The 17155-nt window shown below is 43.1% G+C and overlaps 1 protein-coding gene across 4 annotated transcripts in view; it reads right to left on the reverse strand.

Moving 5' to 3' along the window:
- The window catches only part of LOC126283710 (glutamate receptor ionotropic, kainate 2-like), a 651295-nt gene that overhangs the window by 48440 nt on the left and 585700 nt on the right, over positions 1 to 17155 (reverse strand). For all 4 annotated transcript variants that reach the window (XM_049982296.1, XM_049982293.1, XM_049982294.1 and 1 more), the window contains one exon: positions 1472 to 1697. In XM_049982296.1, the coding sequence (XP_049838253.1) occupies positions 1472 to 1697 (226 nt within the window). The remainder of the gene's footprint in view (positions 1 to 1471; positions 1698 to 17155) is intronic.

Here is a 17155-nt window from a genome sequence, read left to right on the forward strand (position 1 = left end):
GCTACGTCGCAGGCAGGTGGTAAACATGCTGTACCAACAACACTCGACAAGAATCTCTTGCCACATTTACATGAAAGAGTTCCCCTTAAACTGGTAACTGATATTTATTTATACGTGCGGTGTGCAATCTTTCCATTTCTTTATATTTAGACTTCTAGCTCTTCAGGTCAGTACTCAATTTTTTTTGTTTCCGACTCTCCATCATTTCTATCATGTTTCATTACTCATGAACCAAATCGCTGATGTCCTGGAATTATGAAGAAAACGAGATATTTTAAACGAAAGTGGTGCCACAGCTCTTTGCCGGATGTTTGGATCGTCACTGGATGTTAACGTAATACAGCAGATAAATGAAAATGTTACAACTAGACGGGTGCTTCTCCATAAAGTGAAAATTGGATTGGAAGAATAAGGTATCTATAACACCGAACAGAATTTCAGTAAGCAGTTCATATTTAATGTACAAGCTTATGCAAACTGGTGTTTTAGTAACCTCTCTTCTCATCCAGTTCCACCAAACTGCTAACAAGTATGATCGCATACAAGCTGGAGGTTACCTACCAAAGCCCTATGATAATCTATCATCCCCACAATAAATCGAGTCGTGTCTCCATGTAGGTGCGATCTATAGGACAGATTTAGTACACTAGTAACAGTTTCCATTTAGAAGACGTCGCCATGCAAGAACTATGGGAATTTAATTGAGTTGGAGACTTGCACTGGAACTGACTGTATAATCTCAACTTACATAGTAATACCGTGTTTTCGATATACAGAATTACTGTCCACACTGTGCCTCAAGTCCTAAGGGATGTTTGTGTTTGGATAGGAAGCCGTATTACTTGGGATAAACAAGAGTTGGCGCTGGCATTGTACACCTGATTTCTTGCAACGAAACCGTACTAACATTTGGTTGATGATAGTTGACTGTTTAAGGGTAGTTGTCATTAAATTGGGTGTGAAATTTAATCCTCGCTCTACGGACGTCCAGGCATAGTGTCACTGTAAACTATCAACTGCTCTCTGACTATGCAAAATCGAATATAACGATCTTGCTATGGTGTGTGTCTTCCAGAATATTCTCGTATATAGCGCTTCTCATCCAATGCAACCAGTTCCATGCAGTGATCACACATGCTTGGCAAATGTTTTCCAAAAATCACCGGAAGTAAATCTAGTTTCATGTGGGTCTACGACCGTTCCCCACTAATATTACGTGCGAAAGTCTTTGGGGACAAAATATACTGCTGCTGTAAAGAACGTCTGGAGAGTACTGAACAGATTTTGCCGATAGAATATTCCGTCGTAGTGATCAAACATAGTGAAGAACACGCCCACTGTTTTTGTACGACATGCCGCAAAATTTTATGATGAAATGGATAAAATCTCTTCCTATTGGGAAGCTTTGAAACAGTTCCGTCGACACTCAGGTACGACGTGTGGTGAAGCAAGGTATGTTTCAGTGACTTACCCATTGGCGTGGCGATGCCGTAGCCCTTGGAATCCAGGAGGCCGCCGATCTGCGTGAGGTTGCAGTCCCTCTGTACGATGTAGTCCAGCATGGTGGACTCCATGAGGAAGGCGTAGTTCCCCTCCAGCACACGCTGGATACCTTCTTCGTACGTCGAGACGAACACCGACGGCTTCTTGTTCTCCATGAAGCGCCACATTTTCTTGTACGTTTCGATCATCGAATCCTGTAGACATAGTGCAAAATACACTGCTCAAAGGAATTAGGGGAACATGAATGGGGCGTCTGCCATACCCCAATTGAGCAATAATTGAAGACTGGGTAGGTTACCAAATTATACGTTTATCATTCAGAAATTAAGTACAAAAGAAACCACCATTACATCCTCAGTCTTTCACATAAAAAGAACTGAAATGTCCGAAAGGTGTCGAAAACAAAGAGGAAACACACATTGTGGGTGTGAGCGTTCATCACTGTCTGACACCTCTGTAGCACGCTCCATATAAATCTGCAGGGGCCACCCTATGGTATTCGATACCATTCTTCAATGGGAACCATGAGAGTTCTTGGATAATCTGTAGTGGAACAGGGCGATTAAGAACACGTCTGTCGAGCATGTCTCACATAAGCACCATGAGTCTTACGTCGGGACACGCCACAGGCCGTCCGACTGCTTCAACGTCCAGGCTTCGTGAAGACGTCCTTGCTGACGCCCGCCAGATAGGCCCTAACATTAGAAAGATTCCAGGGCCACCACCGCATGCAGCAACCACCGCATGGTCCAGCAGGATCCGTTCGATGTACTGCCTGGGCGGTAAGGCGACCATGGACAACAACAAGATCCCTGTGTATGTGAACATTGATGACTCCTCGCAACTTCACGGAACCTCGGAAATCAGACAATTTCCTGGACAACATTTGGCAGGTACCGCTCACCACGGGTCTCCGAGCACGAACACGGCCATAACGTCGCGTCGGAGGATATCTAGAATCGTCTACGAACAATACGTTCCGCCAATGATGAAGATGTTTGCGTGTCCGTATGTGGTGCGTCTGCGAAACCGTTAGAAACCGTCAGAGAGTATTTGGAAGTGTGCACAACCCTTGATTCAACGAGTGCAAGCGTGTTTGCAAGCAACTGGAGGACACTCAGAACAGTTATTATTGTCAGATGGTGAGGTCCAATCACCTAAACTGTAAACTTTCATTATTAAATCGAAAACGGAGGATTTGTAGGACATATGTTAGTATGAACTATTATCTGGTTTTGGTGTGAGGAACCTGCTTCCAAAGTTTGTCGAAGTACTTACGAAGCACCCTCAATATTTCACAAGCATTTAACATATTTCGCACAAACATGTACACATATTTTGTCAGTATCTGAAGAGAATTAAACACTGCAGTTCCGTCTGAATTCTGAGGAATCTTTTAATTCCGCCATAATTTCATTTTAAGACGGAGAGACGAATTTGAATGTATTTGTGGTGCATGATGTTTGGTGGCGAAATTATGATAATCCAGTGCTCAATTTCACGATGTGGTTGATGCACTGAACAATGAAAATAAGAGAGAGATTGCACGCCATACTTTTAATGGATTAAAGGTATTTTTTTTTTTAGTCGTCAGTTTTCTGAGTGGTCTGATCCTGCTTGCCACGAATTCCTTTCCTGTGCCAACCTTTTCATTTCAGAGTAGCACTTGCAACCTTTGTCCTCAGTTATTTGCTGGATTTATTACAATCTCTGTCTTCCTCTGCAGTTTTTACTCTCTAAAATTCCATATAGTACCATGGAAGTTATTCCTTGATGTCTTAACTGATGCCCTATCATACTGTACATTCTTATTGTCAGCGTTCTCCATATATTCCTTTCCTCCGATTCTGCGGAGAACTTCTTCATTCCTTACCTTATCAGCCAGTATGAGTTTCAACACTCTTTTGTACCAGCACATCTGAGAAGCTTGTACACTCCTGGAAAAGGAAAAAAGAACACATTGACACCGGTGTGTCAGACCCACCATACTTGCTCCGGACACTGCGAGAGGGCTGTACAAGCAATGATCACACGCACGGCACAGCGGACACACCAGGAACCGCGGTGTTGGCCGTCGAATGGCACTAGCTGCGCAGCATTTGTGCACCGCCGCCGTCAGTGCATCCAGTTTGCCGTGGCATACAGAGCTCCATCGCAGTCTTTAACACTGGTAGCATGCCGCGACAGCGTGGACGTGAACTGTATGTGCATTTGACGGACTTTGAGCGAGGGCGTATAGTGGCATGCGGGAGGCCGGGTGGACGTACCGCCGAATTGCTCAAAACGTGGGGCGTGAGGTCTCCACAGTACATCGATGTTGTCGCCAGTGGTCGGCGGAAGGTGCACGTGCCCGTCGACCTGGGACAGGACCGCAGCGACGCACGGATGCACACCAAGACCGTAGGATCCTACGCAGTGCCGTAGGGGACCACACCGCCACTTCCCAGCAAATTAGGGACACTGTTGCTCCTGGGGTATCGGCGAGGACCATTCGCAACCGTCTCCATGAAGCTGGGCTACGGTCCCGCACACCGTTAGGCCGTCTTCCGCTCAAGCCCCAACATCATGCAGCCCGCCTGCAGTGGTTTCGCGACAGGCGTGAATGGAGGGACGAATGGAGACGTGTCGTCTTCAGCGATGAGAGTCGCTTCTGCCTTGGTGCCAATGATGGTCGTATGCGTGTTTGGCGCCGTGCAGGTGAGCGCCACAATCAGGACTGCATACGACCGAGGCACACAGGGCCAACACCCGGTATCATGGTGTGGGGAGCGATCTACTACACTGGCCGTACACCTCTAGTGATCGTCAAGGGGACACTGAATAGTGCACGGTACATCCAAACCGTCATCGAACCCATCGTTCTACCATTCCTAGACCGGCCAGGGAACTTGCTGTTCCAACAGGACAATGCACGTCCGCATGTATCCCGTGCCACCCAACGTGCTCTAGAAGGTGTAAGCCAACTACCCTGGCCAGCAAGATCTCCGGATCTGTCCCCCATTGAGCATGTTTGGGACTGGATGAAGCGTCGTCTCACTCGGTCTGCACGTCCAGCACGAACGCTGGTCCAACTGAGGCACCAGGTGGAAATGGCATTGCAAGCCGATCCACAGGACTACATCCAGCATCTCTACGATCGTCTCCGTGGGAGAATAGCAGCCTGCATTGCTGCGAAAGGTGGATATACACTGTACTAGTGGCGACATTGTGCATGCTCTGTTGCCTGTGTTTATGTGCCTGTGGTTCTGTCAGTGTGATCATGTGATTTATCTGACCCCAGGAATGTGTCAATAAAGTTTCCCCTTCCTGGGACAATGAATTCACGGTGTTCTTATTTCAATTTCCAGGAGTGTATTCTGTTCTTTTCTCACAACCCATGTCTCACTGCCATAACGATGCTGTGATCCAAATACATTCTCAGACTTTTTTTTCAAATTAAGACCAATGTTTGTTACTAGTAGAATTCTCTTACAGGAGAGAAATACCATCATGTCGTTTTCGGACGTTTCTACGTGCCTTCGTTTCTCGTCGTATTCCGCACTCCTGTCGCCAGTAAGGGAATCCTACCTCCCAAGTATTATTTATACAAATATGAGTGATACACATCGTTTTTCGCCCCAAATCGTCAAACAGTGCGGTGCTATGTATGTCTATACTGTCCCAGTAAATTTTTGCGCATATCAAGTAATTCGGTAGGAACACTATTAGACGTTACAGGGATATGATTATATGTCCTCCCCCCCCCCCCCCCCCCCCCGGTCACTAATCTCTGGACTGAACTCTAGGAGTCAAACGTCATCTTGACTGTCACCTAGAAGCCTAGCGACCTCGAAAATTATTTTCGTCTACAGCCGTTTGCACTTCACAGTTCAAAGCTGTCAATACCACTGCCAGGTGTCAGGGATTTCCTTGAGCCGACTGTAGGACTGTCTTATTACAAAAGAAAAAAAATGCGTGGTGCGGCCTTTTCTCGCGCTTCTCAGTGCTCATGACGTCATATCGACTGAACTTTGTGTGTTACCATGATACACTTTCGTGGGTGCATTTAGTGACATATGTAGATAATGTCTGAGAAATTTATTACGAATAGAGTCAGTAGCACTGAAATAATAAATTTCAATGTAATGCATGAAGCGGTAGCTTTTCACGCATTTCATTGTTTATAACGCCGTACCTCCTGAGCTATGATGCATAGGTGATTCTTAAGGCCACAGCGATTGTTGCCTGAAAGTAAAGAATATGTGTACCAAATTTGGTTGAAATCGGTCCAGTGGTTTAGGAGGAGATATGGAACAAACACATACACAGACATACACATACACACACACACACACACACACACACACACACACACACACAAATTATTTGCATAAACGTCATCTTCCATATAGTCAATTCTTAATCTGACGGATTCCTGCTTTGGCAATCTCCTCGTTGCAAATTGTTAGGAAATACGGCGAAATTTCTCACTCTGTATACACGCAAGTTAACTAAAAATGTAATCTTGTAGTCCTTCTAATACATTGTGTACGCACCTTGAGTAAAACTTTGTATTTACTAACCTTCTCATTTCTGCAATTTTAATAGCTACCAATGTTATTAATCCGTTTCCAGTTTGTGTGGTATGGTTTAAACATCCTGCGATAATGTTATCTATTAATTGAGACAGGTGACTGTTATAGAAGTCTGTTTAGTATCTATTTGTACAAAACTAAGAACGTGAAGCATACTCGATGGTTCCGTGATGGGGATACAAACTTTGCGTGTTGATCGAGAGGTATCACTTAGAAGCAATGGACCCTGCTCCAGAAACGACAGTGTCAAAAGTTATAATCGTATTTTCGCTAACAAATTATACGTTTATATCCATCCACGTACACAGTGTTTATCAGAGACGTACTACACAGTTTCTTGGAACATATACGACATATACGACTTGTAATCGTCGACGGGTGTGGTTCCAACATGATGGAATGCCACCCACCTTTGAAATGGGAGTTTGTGAACACCTGTATCAGACATTTCCCGAAATGTGGGTAAGCAGATGTCCTCTTACCGGGACATGTGAAACGTCTTGCGTCTTGTGTACGAAACGCTTGTCGAGATTGTAGAGGATTCACGATATCCGCGACACTGGGGATGTTAGAGCGAGTTCGACAGAAATTTGTGCGACAATGCCACGCTTGCATTGATGCTTGAGGAGACTATTCTGAACAATTGTTGCAAATGTAGCAGCTTGTGAATCACAGATCATTATTTCTGTTCCATAGACTTAATATTTTCGATCTCTCTATTATCAACTAACGTTTACCAACAGGGGAAACTATCTGATGGTACTTAGCTAAGGCGGAACGTGAATAGATTTTACCTGATACTTTTCCACTCGCTCTGTTCCGGACTAGCGTTACTCAGCTTAAACTGATACATTTGCTCTTCTCCGTAATCCTTGAAAGTTCGTGACATCATCACGGAATCATTTAAGTTGAAGACGGACTCGTCGCTTAATTCTCGCATGATATTAGTTTTTCTGATTTCAGGTTGTTTTATTTCTTAAAGCATTTCAAGAGAGTGGTACGTCACTATAGATATTCGGATTTAGATTATGACTTTGCGGCGGCCCTGTTCTTTCCGACCCTTTTCGACGAACCTTCACCTACCCGTGGACGTTCTCTCAGCAGATCATCAGTAGGAAAGCCGAGTGAAATCTACTGTACTTCGACGTGAACCAGGCTGCAATTAAAGTCACTAAATCTACGTTTCGGGAGAAAGTTTTCACACGAAATGAAAGGTTGGAAATTTTTTCTTAATTAATATATTCTGAAACAGGTTAACAACTATCACTGCCAAGCCCATGCTAGTCTTAACGCAGTCACTCACTATCCCTTTCACTCACGTTCCCAAGTTTATAGTGTTACATTTCCCGAAAAAGTAATATCTACAAAAATAAGTATTGTTTTTGTTGACAATGCTCGCAAATATTAAGTCTGTCGGTACCTAATGCAGTCACAGTTTTTAGCCACCGACCTGCTCAATACGCCACGCGGAATATAGTCTCTTCTCGTCACAAAATTCACTTAAAATTCCGAAATTTCTAACACCAATCGGAAAGATTATGCCGTTACTTTACCACACTTTTGGTGTATGAAACACTGCTAGATCAGGCAACTTATAATTTCCATCGGAACTACTACTACACACGTCCGAACTGCTTCATGGCTTGGCTCCCTCTCCTCTCCAGTATACTCCAAGTCCTCTCTACCTGCAGAGAAAGGCGCGCGAAGAATATTGCTTTGCCTTTGGTCAGTCAACTCAACAGCTAATACCAAAACAACATTTCCCGCGTCAATACGTGCTTTTCATCAATAACCAATAGCAAAATAGTAAACCTAACGACTCCACTTTTTACCGACGTAATTACCTAATATTCTGAAGTTTTGTTTGTACATAAAGTTATTCACTATTGTTATTTATACCTTCACCATAAACTTACTTTACAAATTTATTCTATAAACATCCTCTTTGTCCACATCCATACGTCTTCGAAATGTTCCCAAACTAAATTCCATTACATAACTCGTTAAACAATCATCTTCATATTAACCTTAACTACACTCACGCATTATTCATACTGCTAAAACACATTTATAACATTTTACCTACACAAAAAGACATAATAACACTTTATGAAAATACTAGAACAGTTTATGAAAAACATTCTATTACTTTAGTGCACTCTAGTAGGCACAATCGAAACTAAAATCACAGTCCTCCTATCTAATATTTTCCTCTATCGGCTGACACATAAACTACGTGCGCGTCCCGTCTCGCGTCACCGTCTGTCACTATACAGCTCAGAGACACATATCCCACTTAGCTGCCTCCAAGGTAGGATAGTCATAAGGCGCTACGCCTCAGATTGTTCCATGTGCCTGCCATCATTGGCGATATGGTGCAGACGAATAGCCAAGTTGTGCATGACCCGCTGAAGTGTTGGAACATTGATGCTGCCGACGACCTCCTGAATGGCTATTTCCAACTCAGCAATGGTTGTGGGATAATTTCTGTACACCTTGTCTCTAATATAGCCCCACGAAAAGGAGTCGCATATATTCAGATCCGGAGAATATGGCGGCCAATCAGGGCACGCGCCAGTGGCCTCTGGGTGCCCCACAGCCAGAATGCGGTCCCCCCATACTAATTCGCCGGCCGGAGTGACTGTGCGGTTCTAAGCGCTACAGTCTGGAACCGCGCGACCGCTACGGTCGCAGGTTCGAATCCTGCCTCGGGCATGGGTGTGTGTGATGTCCTTAGGTTAGTTAGCTTTAAGTAGTTCTAAGTTCTAGGGGACTGATGACCTCAGAAGTTAAGTCCCATAGTGCTCAGAGCCATTTGAATCATACTAATTCACATCATGCCCCGGCCAACCATGCAGTTGGAACGTGCTACCACATGCCGTTCAGAAGATATGACGATTGTATTTCATATAGTTCAACAACTGTCACTCTGCAACATATATTTTCGGTAAACAATTTCCATGTACCCAGTGTTATGTGCGAATTATGTTGCATCACTCCTCCTGTGCGTTTGTCAGAAGATTATAGATCGTTCTCATTTACTTTCCTTTATTCTTCTACTGTACTTCCCACACGACTTTCTTGTGTTAACTACTGGCCTTTATTCTGTTGCTGATCCCTGCTCAAGGAAGAACAAGCAAAGGGGGTTTCACTTCATCAAAATGCTGAGCTCGTGCGATAGCACAGCGAAAGTTGGTCTGTAAGCAAAAGTGATCATTTCTGGCGACCACCAGCTAGGAAGCTGTAATGCAATTCATACCAATTACCCCGAAAGTCACGATGCGCCGAGGCACGTGACCGGAAAGCGCAAGATTCGCAGCTACACGGAATCTTGCGTCTGGCCTGCAACGCTGCATTCTTCTTTTTCTAAGAAAGATTCGAGTGGCTTTTATCTCACGAACGCTGGTATGCTCCTGATCTGGCTAGTTACAATAGGTTGTTCTCTTTCATTTGGGTTAAGACAGTGTATATCGTAGTTCTTTAGGAGCTGACGATTATTTTGTCAGATGGAACGACAAGTGTGAAACGAATTTTAAGATTTCGATTATCAACAGCTGTTGCGGATGTTCTTGACAGTATTTGAAGTTCCACATGACGTTTCCTCCGCTTGTAAAGGTTGACTAACAAGGAAAATACGGCAAATGCTATCAGCCAAATTACCAGGAACTTTTCTCCATGTGAAAGGAGTAAAAATTAGCAGAGACGTGTCTCAGCTTACCGGTAGATACTCGGCCGTTTCAGACAAATTGACTGTCAAAGTTTTCACGTCATTTTCGAGGCGCTTTATGCGCCTTTTATCGCGCGATATCCTCAGGCGAAATGACGACACAGTGGTTCATTCTGCCGCCGGCAGAGGTCACGCGCCTGCGATCCGCTTCCGAGGCATGTGTCGCATGTTGTGTTTACTTTGGACGCTGCTTACGAGGGAAACTCCCCATCATAGACCCTTCAGATACAGTGGTAAAATGGTCCAGTAACAGCTAGTGAAAAGCTGAACACAGATCAAGCATGAACACAGTAAGAAAGTGTTTAAAAATGGCTCTAAGCACTATGGGACTTAACATCTAAGGTCATCAGTCCCCTAGAACTTAGAACTACTTAAACCTAACTAACCTAAGGACATCACACACATCCATGCCCGAGGCAGGATTCGATCCTGCGACCATAGCGGTCGCACGGTTCCGGACTAAAGCGCCTAGAACCGCTCGGACATTGAGGCCGGCTAAGAAGGTGTACTGAACTGTGAAAAAGAAGGAAAATCGAAACAATGAATGGTCCAAGGTGAAGACGTGCAACATCGCGCGAACTGCAAGAGTCACGGTGTTGCACTGTAGAGCGGGAACTCAATTTTCAGGTCTCGCTCGTGCCCTATTTTCTTTTTCCGCGACAGTATGAACTTTCTGTCCGGTCATTGACGTGTCTGTTCTCCTTTTGTAGTATTGGCAATTGTCATACTACACATTTTTATATAAAATGAGTCATTTAGTAAGAATATATTCCCACCGCAAGTAAATGGGATGAAAAGTGAGAGCAGGCGAGAGGTCGCATAGACAACAAATAAATGGATGTGAATTACGTTACAACAACGGAAATCAAGAGTCAAAACTTCTAATACAGAATGCAAGAGTCATAGCATATGGTACTTGTGTAGCACAAATAGGAGGTGCGTACCTCTGGAGGTCTTTCTTATAAGTTGCTGTCGCAAACGGTCGTTACAACACGACACCGACACAAATTTCAATACAGTGAACATACACGTCAATAGGACGGACAGTGCGTAATTTTGCGAAAAAAAGAGGGCACGAGGGAGGTTTGAGGCCCGACGTCTTCTTTCGCGTTCCAACACCGTGACCACATAACCACGACGCCGTGGATATTCAAGTTAAATCGCTATGCACATCTTGAGCTTGAACCGTCCACTGTTTCGATTTTGTTTCTTTATTTACAGTTCAATTCACTTTCTTCCTGTTTTCATGCTTGATCTTCATTCAGATTTTCATGGGCTATCCAGTGCACCATCTTACCACTAAATCTGACGGGGTTACGATGGAGATTTCCCCTTGTAAGTGCCGTCTTATATATAGACGAACATGGAGCACAGCTATTACAAAACGACTTAACATTTCAACTTTTGTTCACACTTCGCTCCTTCAAAGGCGCTGGAAACTGAATGATCTCTTGCAGACAACCTTAAAATAGCACCACAAGATGTAATCGGAATCCACCTGTCAATTGTTAGTAGTACAGTACACGTCAGAATGATTAACGACACGATGTGCGACAGAAGGCCAAACGTGGACTACGTTTCTGTCATTTCGACTACAACCGTCGATCATGTCGGCCTTGGCGTACAAAAGATGCGGATATTCAAACTGCCGTTCGAACTACCCGCAGACGCTGTAATTGAGGTACTCCGACCCTATGGGAACGTCCTGGAACACTATATTGATTATATGGATATGGTGTCTGTTCTTTCGGACATGTTGATGATCTGCAGCCATCTAGGACGAAATTAGAATTATGTAAATACCTTCAGCTGCTAACTGGCGTTGATATATATCAACGGGGACAGGTGAAAATGTGTGCTCCGACAGGGACTCGAATCCGGGATCTTCTGCTTACATGGCAGACGCTCTATCCATTTTTTTAAAATCTAATTTTGTTCGCTTTCGTTTATTGTATCTACTCGGGGCGGACGTAGTAAGACAGCCGTTTCAGTTCGTTGTTGATCGGTGGACTTAGTTTTTTTATTACCCTCTGACCGAACACGCTGAGCTACCGTGCCGGCGTCCGTCTGATCCACCGAGGCCACAGAGGACAGTGCGACTGCAGGGACTATCTCGCGGACGCCTCTCGTAAGACCTACATTCTCACCTTGTATGTCCACACACTATATTCGTAGTGTCCCACCCCAACACACTCATTACTCGTGGAAGACATTCTTAACAAGTCCCGTAAGAGTTCGGGGAATATGTGTGCATCCGCACAGAAGAAGAAAGTCATCGCCAGTGTTGCCAGAACTATATGCATTATATTGATATGGTTTGTGTTCTTTCGGACATGTATTTGTAAGAGGAAAAAGTTAGAAAATTATAGAACATAAACACTATGTAAATTATACAGTTGGTGCCAACAACAGAGTACATCAGCTGTGGGATTTTTCTTTGAGCACATTTGTTAGTAACACGATACGTACCGACAAAGCCGAGTACTAAGTTGTAAATGACAAACAGAACTATCAATGGTGAAGTATTGCACGGAAATTTGCATATCACGGGAGGCTTCTTTATACAAGAGCCAAGAGAAATATGTGTTGTCAAGAGACGTTATAAGCGTGATAATACAATTTCGCCTGGTGAAAATAAATACAAAACCTTTGCACTAATGTTTAATACGGACGGCGCTCTTAGTGGCAAGTGGGCTTAAGTTTTGTACTCACCCAGACGACAGCATAGAAGTGATGTGGAAGACAGTGAAGTGTTATTACTTGAATCTCAGATAGTGTGTATCACGCATTAACTGTGGAACGGACTGTATCACTGTAAATTCATCAATGTGACGTCACGTGTGACTATTACAGGCCGACGAGAAGCTAAGCGGTTAAGAAACGAAAACTTTGATTAAGATATTGCAAATATGTGTAATGTACGGTATTCTGCGGACGTTAATGAATGTGCAGAAACCGAAACTAACATGAACGTGTTTGTGCAGTAACGGTGTTGATGTCAGCTGACAGTAAAGTGCATGAACAGAAACCATACATTAGACATTTTGTCGCACTGTAGTCATGGACTGTTCGGCTGGTCCCGGCGGAGGTTCGAGTCCTCCCTCGGGCATGGGTGCGTGTATTTGTCCTTAGGATAATTTATGTTAAGTAGTGTGTAAGCTTAGGGACTGATGACCTTAGCAGTTAAGTCCCATAAGATTTCACACACATTTTCAGACCTTTTGTATCACAACGCAAACATGTATACTATGTAACCCACACCTATCACCGAACAAACTGATGTAAATTAGTGCTGAAAGTGACTACAACTACCTAATCATAAAATTCGTCTTTGGGAGTGTGTATTAGAAATTGTGTTACTAGCCCCAATCTACGGATGTTTCATGTAACCACGTATCTGAGTTGAGTGGATCCTGTCGAGCACAACCGGCCCAGAACTCCACAATCTTCTTGCTCCATCGCATATCGTCGTGGCTCACACGTATGTAGATTTGTCAACATCGCGAACACGCCGTCGTGACCGCTCTTCATACACCACACCAACGGCGAGTGCTGCAGCACGACTGACTTCGCCTATAATTCGTCGCCTTTACAACTGTCGAGCAAGAATGAATAATGTTCAACGGAGTGATTATTGTAAGCTGTTTCAGAAACGACACGTATTTCTGTGACGAAAACTCATACGATGATTCCTAAGTGTTTAATATGAAATTTTCAAAACACAAACTAAAATCACAGGGACAAATAACTGTCAAAAATTTAAATTACTACATTAATGTTTTTTTCTAACGATGTAATTTGTCCATCCTGATTAATCGTAATAAATGATCTGATTTTGTCAATGTGTAATGTTTTGAAATTCTATGAGAAAGGAACTGGATGCCTGTCGTTTCGCCAGGTTCCGGCAGGGTCGCACCCAAATGGGAAGGCAAATTATATTCCTGCCAAAGGCTCCAGCTCAAGCAAATGAAACGATAGAAAAAAAAAGGACGATCTAAAGACTAAAACTTAATGACGCGATGTAAATTTTTAAAGCTTTTTACAAAGACTTGACGAACTTTTAAAAATTCTGGGGGCTGTGTAATGTTCGCCACGTGTTAGCGGATTTCGTGACTGTGTTTTCGCGCCGTAGCGCTGAGACGATATTATCACTCCTTAGTAGACACTGCGATTACAATAACACCTCTCCGTAATTATATTATCTATGTAATTATAAATGAACCGGACCGGCAACCTTTTGTTTTCTCTCTTTCTGTTCAACCATTGGCCGGTACGGTTGCAATAATCTGTGTTACGTGGGAATTCTGTTTTTTTGTGCTAATTTTGAGTAACAATAACTATTTATTTTCATTGTGTTTATCATTACGACTAATCATACCTTTTTTCCTTAGCTTTTCTCATGAATTTGCTAAGTAAATGTGGCTTACTTTGTGTGGGGATGTCTGTTGGTGAATGACCGCATATTAATGCCACCAGTCAGTGTAATACGTTTGGCTTACATTCAAAATACAAGCTGCACCTAAAATTTCACTTTTTGCGAAACGAGGTCCGACAGCTCTTAGGCGTAAATCACGTCCAAAAATTATACTCGCCAACAGACAATCCCGGTAGAGAATCTTAGGTAAAGAAATAAGAATCATGATGGTGGTAATTAAATTCCAAAATTAAATAAAATATAAAATAAAAAAATAACAATAATAAAAACCACCACCATAGAGAGACGCTGAGTGAAATGCGTTTGGATATCAAGAAAGCAATTGGTGATGCCTTGACGACTACCGTAGCAGAATGTTGTCAAATGATATTTCAAAGAAATGTTGGTCGTATGTAGAGGCTATTAGTGGCACCAAAGATAGTCTCCAGTCTTCGGGAATGACACAGGAACTGAAAATGGGGGTAGCAAAGCAAGAGCTGAAGTGCTTAACTCAGATTTCAAATGCTCCTTTACAAAGAAACACCCAGGAGAACTGCCCCAATTTAATCCTTGTAGCACTGAAAAGATGAGTGGCAGTGGTGTTGAGAAGCAGCCAAAATCTTTAAAACTGAACAAAGCTCCAGAGCCCGATGTAATTGCTCTCAGATCCTACACTGAATTTGCGGCTGAGTTAGCTCCCCCTCTAACTAGAATCTATCGTTGATCCCTAGAACAGTTCTTGCAAAAAAGCTCGGGTCACATTCACCTACAAGAAGGGTAGGAGAAATGATACTTAACATCGGTTTATTGTAGATTCTTAGAACATTCTGAGCTTAAACATAATGAGGTATCTTGAACAGAACGACATCCTCATTGAAACTTCCTGGCAGATTAAAACTGTGTGCCCGACCGATACTCGAACTCGGGACCTTTGCCTTTCGCGGGCAAGTGCTCTACCATCTGAGCTACCGGTAGCTCAGATGGTAGAGCACTTGCCCGCGAAAGGTAAAGGTCCCGAGTTCAAGTCTCGGTCGGGCACACAGTTTTAATCTGCCAAGAAGTTTCATATCAGCGCACTCCGCTGCAGAGTGAAAATCTCATTCTGGGGACATCCTCATTGCTAGCCAGAATGGATTCCGAGGACATCTATCATGTGAAACCCAATTCACAGTTTCTCACGTGACTCACTGAAAGCTTGGGAACACAGCAGTCAGGTAGATGTAGCATCTCTTGATTTCCGAAAAGCATTTGAGTCAGCACCATATGTTGGTTATTGTTAAGAGTACTATCATGTGGGGTATCAAGTGAAATTTGTGACTGGAATAAGGAGCTTTTGGTAGTGAGCACGCAGAATGCTTTTTGGATGGAGAAACATGATCAGATGTAGAAATCACTTCACATATATCCCACGGCAGTGTTTTGGGACCCTTCCTGTTCATATTGTACGTAATATCCTATGACTAGACCTCGGAGTTTTGGGTTTTACAACTCTTACATTTGGTACCTAAAATGGGTTCTACCACCTAAAAAAATAGGTCATAAAAATAAGAAAACAGGTGACCAAAATTGGACATTTTATTGTCTAGAAAGGTAAATAGATTGACAAAAATCCACATTATATTGTTGTTCATGTCCATAATTACAGTCACAGTAAGTAACTAACACTTTCTCTAGATTTTCCGTTGAGAAACCATTTTGATGCTTGAACTAGCAGCTCCTTGATGCAGATCAGATGAGGTACAGGACGAGTGTTGGGATCTAACTTTCTGACAATCAAGTGAGCCACATGTCGACCTTGTCTGTCAGAGTTCTCATCGACAGAGGCCCACATGTATGAATCGCCTATATCTAGCCTTATCCTGCTGAATGTATTTTCATATAAAGTATCTAAAGTATCTAAATAGTTCTTTTTCTGTGTGAATTCTGATGGAATGCTGCGGTGACAGTATTTCTCTAAATGAAACTGCATTGCATGCAGCGTTTGCCGCAACAATGGCTCGACACAGGCCAAGATGAAATTCCTTTATTCTGTTGCATTTGGCTTAGTTATAAACGTTTGTTTCGATTTATTCCTTAAGTTTGCCTGGTGCGTAATCCCTGCAACATGCTGACTAAAATGCTACCTCTGCTCGGAACATTCTAAAAACAAAAAGAAATGAGAAATACTTTGTCGAAGAATTTACGTACGAGATCTACTTAGCAAAATTAACCTACATAAAAAGGTTTAGAAACAATAATTTGGATTCCCATGTGTCTAGTCCAGGTGGCAACACTGTTCTCTGAGTGGGCGTAGCATAAAAAGGATAACATTTTACTTCTTTCTTTTTTGCACACATTGAAGTGAATAACTATTCCGTATGTAGAGAAATCAGGAAATTCTTGTTAACACTGACGAGTCAGAGATGATGTGGAGCTGGCTACTTTCGACATGCTCGACTTTCCACTGTCGCTGTGAAATATTTCACCACATCTAAGCAGCACGTTGACCGACTGAATGAAGACAGTGTAGGTGTTTTAAACAGGCTGTTCCGACAGGGCAGGCAGGCGCTGCAGGCAGATCACAAGGCTCTCTTTGCCCTGCCAGCCCATTTGACGGTTCACAGCTAACGACAAAGTTCTGTGGAGCAGGGCGTGCTGGAACAGCCTGTCTTACGCTGTTATCGTCTGACTCACGATTGGCGTTCACGCACGCAAACAAACCAGCTGGGAAGGCCACGAGAGAAAGTTAGTCATAAAACATTTTATTTCATTGGATTTTTGAAATTTAGTTACAATCAGGTAAATACCTGAAATCAGGTATTTTCCGGTACTATAAAACCAGTTTTTTCGATCATAAATTGGCGTAATTTGTATATGTACAACTTTTATTGCCTTAATTTAACGAGAAAAAGAATAGGTTTTTACCTAAATCCGAGGTCTATCTATGAATATAATGTC

Source organism: Schistocerca gregaria, chromosome 1, assembly GCF_023897955.1.
Source record: "Schistocerca gregaria isolate iqSchGreg1 chromosome 1, iqSchGreg1.2, whole genome shotgun sequence".
In the NCBI taxonomy this organism is placed as follows: domain Eukaryota; kingdom Metazoa; phylum Arthropoda; class Insecta; order Orthoptera; family Acrididae; genus Schistocerca; species Schistocerca gregaria.